The 7,500-nt window shown below is 32.9% G+C and overlaps 1 protein-coding gene across 6 annotated transcripts in view; it reads right to left on the bottom strand.

The window, feature by feature from the left end:
- Window positions 1–2,389, bottom strand: part of LOC122266919 (ubiquitin-conjugating enzyme E2 Z) — a 27,416-nt gene extending 25,027 nt beyond the window's left edge. For 2 of the 6 annotated variants that reach the window (XM_086550372.1, XM_043036886.2), the window contains exon 1: window positions 1,823–2,389. Coding sequence is in view for 2 of the 6 variants with exons in the window: in XM_043036884.2 (XP_042892818.1) it covers window positions 2,075–2,205 (131 nt within the window). In the remaining 4 variants the exon portion in view is untranslated. The remainder of the gene's footprint in view (window positions 1–1,822) is intronic. The other 4 variants (XM_086550371.1, XM_043036885.2, XM_043036884.2 and 1 more) reach the window with 2 other exon arrangements.
- Window positions 2,390–7,500: the final 5,111 nt, after the last annotated feature.

Genomic DNA, 7,500 nt, shown 5'->3' with positions numbered 1-7,500 from the left:
CATAAAGATTTCTGTGAAAGTTTATTTTTATATAAATTAATTTCCTAGAAAGCATTTTCAATTTCATGATCTTATGGATCATATATAATGTATTGGTTTTTAAAAAATGTACTATTTTCTTTTTTCTTTTTTATAGATTGCAGTCAAAAGATAATAAACTGGCTCCATGCAATAGAGGTGCCTAAAAGAAGTGACAATCAACCTTTGCATAAGATTATGAATAATTGTATATAAATCAATGAAAACACGAAAATAAACAAACAGTGAGGTGCAGTTTGTACTTTCTTCAATAGAAATATAGTATGATAAAAATAGAGGTGCAATTTATAAAAGAAAAAAAAAAGAAAGCATGAATTGGTGTGATTATTATTGTTATCTGTGTTCTTTAAAGACCTCTCTGGCTACTGGTTAGTCTAATCGTCCTGCTCATTATTTGTGGAGCTTACATTTTGCCGGAGGTTCTATTGGCATGGAGGTTACTTCAATATTTATTGTTGTCCTTTTCCATAGGTCTGATAGGCAATGATTGTTTATTGAACTCTAACGTATGAATTGCCAGTTTCTGAATCAAATAACATTTATATATCTATATAGTCAGTGTTTTTCAATCATGTCACAGAAATTAAATATATTTGGATTCGTCAAACTATTAATTCCATGTATTTCTTTTTTTTTCAATGTTATTATAGGCCTATGATTGTCAGCAAAATACCCTAGGCTGCATGAACATTGTTCTCGCTTATTTCCTGTGAATTTTCTTTATTTTTGTCATGTTCATATTAACCCATTCCCGCTGGGCTGTTTCGTCTTTTATGGCTTCAATGCCGGGGCTCTCGAACGCATAGGCCTAAATCAATTATATCATCGACGGCGTATGACGGCACCCGCGCTATCATATTACATAATCGCCGTCTGTGGCCGGCGCCCGGCTGTATTGGGTTAACCCAATGACAACAGGTGTCGTACATATGTGACACGGCAAAAAGTGTGTAATGAGAGGGTGTCAACATATGAGGCTTTCCCAAAAATTGTTTATGCAGGGTGTCATATTACATCTAGTAGGCTGCGTGTGTCTCATTACAGTACCCAGCATCACGACCCAGTAGATATTACTTAAGCCCAGAGTAGGGGGTTGCCAGCTCTCGCCGGGCCTATCAGCATTGGGTTAAAACGAACAGTTGCCATCATTCTGATCATAGTAGGTGTACATGAAAGCCAAAGTGTCACCTTAAATGTTGATTTTTGTTCGAGATAAGGCATGAGGAGAGAGTCATCACTGTAGTTGCCAGTGGACTTACCAGCGCTCCAACCACTGGTAAATTTAACATTGTATCTACGATGGTAAGTTCTTCATAAACACTGGTGTGGTCTGTTTACAATCATAATTGTAGTTACCAGTGTATTTATCATTGTAATTGCATTAGAGAATCCAGCCCCAGGTGTCAACAAAGGTCCATGCATTCAGTGCTCCTGTAGAGGCATGCAAACCTCCACCACATATATTCTGGCAAGATAGAGCTTAGACTCCTAACCTATTTGACCATAAATCACCCAGGATGTCTACTAGCCCCACCTTGCTACGTTAAACATGGCTGGCAAGCCTTTTTTGAATCACAAACAGATGCTGAGCCAACAGCAATCACTAAACACTGCATGACTCTAATTAACCCCAACACTATAACTATAGTACATTTCAGCAAACTAATACCCCTATATCTCAGCAGTATATATCAAATGCAATCAAGCCATACAAATTTCAATAGTCTAAGCAATACACAGAACCTGTGTAGAACTACCAAAAATATAAGAATTCATACAATACCTTGTTTACTGCAATACTTTTGATAGCTTCTTCACAATTATGACATAGGCAAAATAAATATACAGCATTCAGTGATAAAACACTATTTCCTGCTTCACACTTCCCTTATTCAAAATTTTCCTTCATTGCACCACCATCATCAGCAAGATTTTCACGAACAGAAGCCTGATGTCACAGAATAACTTCTCCTAAATCTTCATTGCCGTGACAGGCTCTTCTGCAATGCAAACCCTCGCCCCAATTTCAACTCACACCACGAATAGCAAAACAACATGACATTTCCTCAGTGCAATCACAATTCCCTGTTCGATTGGCGAGTCTCGTCCCTCTTCTCGGGGCGGAGATCGCTGCAACCCCGCCTGTTGCAAGGAGGAATATTGCATTCTAAGCCGAGATCGTAGTGTTGCAAACTCACCCTATCTTGCCCGAACGTCCAAGCTCTCGTCCCTCGGATATTATGACTGATTAATATTTGAAGAGTTGGAGAAATCTCCTGCCAATGTTATGGAAAATGTCTGGAGCGCATTTTCACTCTCGTATCAAACGCAAAAGTTATCGTTGGAATGCATTCGTTAGGATAATATGAAGAACAAACGTATATCAGAACGGATTCGCCACCTTTATGTAATTGAAAAGTACTTGATAATATGTCTATAATCTATTTCTTCGATAAGAGTTCAATATCTAAGTAGTAAGTTAGAATTAAGATAAAACATTAATGCGTTTGTTTTTCTTTCTATTTTTTTCTATTCGGAATTACTGCATTGTTTTCATCATATATATTGTTATCTATATACATTTTGCCATGAAGAAAAAAACTTCTAACTTATCAGATAACATGATAGCAAAGAAATAATCACATATTCCTCGTGACATTTGCTTCATTATCGTACATCGTAGAAAACATAACATACTGCCATATGACGATCTTTCTTTTTATTCCGATAATAACAACGAAAACAATAACACTGATACTATTAATTGATAATAAAGGTGGGAATAAGGAGAACAATGAGATTAATAATGATACCTGGTATTCTCATCATTGATAAAGATAATGATATAATGATAACAGTAATGATGATGGTATTTCGAAGTTACATAGAAAAGTAAAACGAATCATAGGTATGGTCATATTGATAATGATTACAATGGAAATGATAATGATTATCATTATTATAATTATCACTATCATCATTATCATTATTGGTATTACCATTTGTTATTGTTATCATCACCATTACCATTATCATTCATTTATTATGATCTATTGTAACTATTACCATCGTTATCATTATCATTATCACTGTAATTATTATTATCAATATTACCATTATCATTATATTATTATTATTAATATTATCATTATTATTATTATTATTACCATCATTATCATTATTATTATTATTATCATTATTATTATTATTATTATTATGATTATTATTACTATTATTATCATTATTATTATTATCATTATTATCATTATTATTATTATTATCATCATTATCATTATCATTATTATCATTGTAATCATTATCATCATCATTGTTGTTGTGTTTAGTATTTCTGTTATCATTATTATCACCATTATCATTATAATTATTATTAGTTCTATCACTGATATCATCATTAATATTATTGTATTCATATTGTCATAATTATCATTACTAAAATTGTTAGCATTATCATTGTTATCCTTACTATTATTACCATTATTATCATCATAATTAACATCATTATTATTAGTAGTAGAGTATCTTATCATTATTATCCCTATCATCATTTTTTTCATTAATACTACAGTTATCATCATTATCATTATTAACATTATTATTATTGACATTAATATTATTGTCATTATCATCATAATCATCACTATCATTACTACTAATATTATCACAATCGTTATTATTACTACTAATATTATCCTCATTTTTACTACTACTAACATTATCATGATTATTATTACTACTAGTATTATCATTATTATTATTACTACTAATATCATCATCATTATTGTTACTACTAATATTATCATCATGATCATCATCATTATTACTACTAATATCATCATAATCATCATCATTATTACTACTAATAGTATCATGAGTTTTGTTACTACTAATATTATCATGATTATTATCATTACTAATATTATCATGACTATTATTACTACTAATATTATCATACTTATTATTACTACTAAGATTATCATCATTATTATTACTACTAAGATTATCATCATTATAATCATTGATATTCTTATTATTATTATCATTATCATCCTCATCCTCATCCACATCATTATCATTATTATCATCTCCGCTATTAGCATTAGTGGCATTATTATTGTCAGTGGCGGATCCAGGATGTTTCATTGCTATTATCATTATCATCATCATCATCATCATTATTACTGTGTTGGTCAGGTTATTTGTCACTGGCTGATATCACTTGTTATCTTAATTACTTGTTACTTGAATTCGTAGCGATTAAAAAGTAGCGTTCACGATTGGCATTATTAGTTCAATAGCATTCTATCACAATGACAATTAAAAACAAGCACAAAAATCCTTCAAGCCACACGTGTCTTGCCCGTCCGAGACGACCCCCACCTCCCCCTCCCCCCACCCCTTCGCAATCGGTTCTTACTCACTGCGTCCCCGGGTTTCCCTGTAATGCCCAGAAAATCCCCTCGTGGGCACGGTCTGTTTTTTTCTATCCTATTCCAGACACGGCGACTTGATTGGTTCTCATTTGAAAAGAGGGACGCGATAGGGTGTTCGGGTTAGCGCGCGCGAAACACACTCATGTTTGTAACCAGCTAACACAAAGAGCGTATTCACAACTGCGAGGTGTAGAGTAATTCACTAATCATGAATATCATGACCCAGGCCTTGCCATAGTGAGATCATTAACAGGTAATCAAGTTAACTCCTGGTTCACTATAATTATTATTATCATTAAAATCATCATTATTATTGTTGTTATCAATATCATTCTTATTATCAATATCATTGTTATTGTTTTTTTCAATATCATTATCATTATTATCATTGTTATTGTTTTTTTCAATATCATTATCATTATTATCATTGTTATTGTTGCTGTTGTTATCAATATTATTATTGATATTGTTTTGACATTGTTATTGATATTATCATTATTGTTATTATCAATATCATTATCATTATTATTGTCAATATTATGATCATTATCATTATAATCGTTATTACTATATTTATCATTATCATCATTATTATTATCATTATCATTGTTTTTATCATCATCATTATTATTGATATTGTTAACATCATCATTATCAGTATTATTCCCATCATTATTAGGCCTTTCATTATTATCCATATAATTAGTATATTATTATTGTTTTCATGATTATCATTATCTTTTTTATATTTATTACTATTATCATGATTATCACTATTATTAATATTATCATCATATCGATAGCGATGATAACAAAAATCCAGTCGATGAAAATTATAATATCAGTAATGGTAATCATAATAATAAAAGCAGTAATTATAATGATGGCCATACGAAAAGTTAGCAGCAATGATGTTATCCCGAGTAATTATAATCAAATGATTATGATATCAATAATACTAGTAACAGTGATAATGATTGGGGTAATATCAACAATATTGATAATCTTAACTGAATGACAAGAAAACACAAGGCGTACGATAATAATAGTGAAAATAATGATTACGATAATAAGGGATATAACATCAATAGTAATGATGAAAATGATAACAGTAATAACACCAATGGTACAACAATATAACACTGATAATAGCAATGAAACAACAATTTTGATATGAGTCACATCCATGTCAGTTAATGATAATGATGATCCAATAAAAACCATGATTATCACATCATTCAATTCATATTATCCTTATAATAATGGTATCCTGTCTGTGTTCCTTGAGACCTTAGTTGTGGCTCGCTCTCGATGCGTTAAAGTGTTTAGACTAATAGGGCTCCTGGATTTAAAACTAAGGTCCATGTCATCGGAAATTCATTTAAAATGCCTTCCCATGTGACGTGCTTGAGACGAGGACAGTGCACTGAGTTTAGTCATCCAGAATTTTAGTCATCCAGGAAGTCAACAGGCGGATTGACCAAGCTGCAGATGTCCTAAATCCGATGGGGAGGAATACATGGAGGTACCATGCAGTGCCCAACATTCAATATTCACCGATGTGAATCTTCACAACACCTTTGCAGAAGGACCAAGCTACTTATCTTCCAACCTCTGGTGTTGCCAGTCTTGCTGTGCAGCAGAAAAAAAAAATAGACTATATCCTTTGCCTCTGAGTCACGCCTTGATAACTCTTGCAACAGGTCCTTGCTTCGGTTTATGGGGTATAGTTGGCAGGCCCTTGCGTCTAACCAAGGCAAACTTAGGACCTGCATTGATTCCATGAGGATGATCCTGCTAATCAGGTTTTGTCTTCTAGAGACAATCTTGAGTTGAGGAAAGCTGGGTTGCTTGTGGAGATCGATCAAACCTGCCATAAAGATGTCGAGATGGGTTGTGCTTGCAAATTGCATGTGATAATGCGCCCCTCTCGGCGTTGGCCGCATTGCGATGGCTATCAACATTATCGTAACTATTATAAAGTTCAAATAACAGTTTTTATTATAGTTGATACTATCATTTTTTTTAATCATTCTTGCCTCTGTCTTTATTATAACATTTGATACTATCAAGATTACGATTTCATAATTCTATTATCATTGTCACTATCATTATAACAATTTCTGATATCATCGGTCATTATTATCATGATAATATTTTGAATATTAGTATTTTCATGATTACTATTCTTGTAAAAAGTTGTTATCTTTATCCTATTCACCATCAGTATCATCATTGTTATCATTTTTCATGACACTTAATGTAAATAGTAATCAGTATCATATCATTATTACTATTATTGTTGTCATTATCATCGATCAAATGTTACTAGAATGTTGATCTAAAGCAGTAGTTCTTATTGTCCCAAGTGTCGCGATGCCAGGCTATGCAGTTTGTCTTCTATTTTCATTATACTTTTTCACCGTGGCACTAGGGCCGGATTTAAGCGGGTAAAAGGGGCAATGAACTCTGCCCCCCCCCCCCCTCCCAGCCAGAGGGCCCCAGTCCACAACACTTTATACCGTAATCGATCACCAGTAAATTATATCACTATTACATATATCAGAAACTGAAAACTGTAGTCAACGTGATTCTTTCAGTCAATACAATAGAAAAAAAAATAAATCAAACATTTTTATTGGATCCTAACTTATTTTAACGCATACATTTATATGCATATATATACACACTGCATGAACCAACACGAATACGTGCCTCTGTATAAATCTACCTTTATAAGGATATCATCTGAGGACGCAAACGCCGGTTAGAATACGGGTGGAAATGCTGCGAGCAAGCGGCTATCGGGAGGGGACGAATCAGGGTGCTTGACCTTGTTTTTTTGTTGTTCTTCTTCTTTGCTTTAAACTATTACCTCGACAAAATCAAGGACTTACTTCTTCTTGCTCCCTTCAATAGTTCAGGTTCCAGTATTTTCCCGTAAACTCATTTTGATGACGTATTTTGCCCTTTTCAATTACTCTTCTGAAAATCTTTGGACGTTAGTTCT

Source organism: Penaeus japonicus, unplaced genomic scaffold (genome assembly GCF_977035675.1).
Source record: "Penaeus japonicus unplaced genomic scaffold, GWHDUDI00000001_assembly GWHDUDI00000023, whole genome shotgun sequence".
NCBI classification, from domain to species: domain Eukaryota; kingdom Metazoa; phylum Arthropoda; class Malacostraca; order Decapoda; family Penaeidae; genus Penaeus; species Penaeus japonicus.
This window is presented reverse-complemented; position numbering and strand designations above follow the sequence as displayed.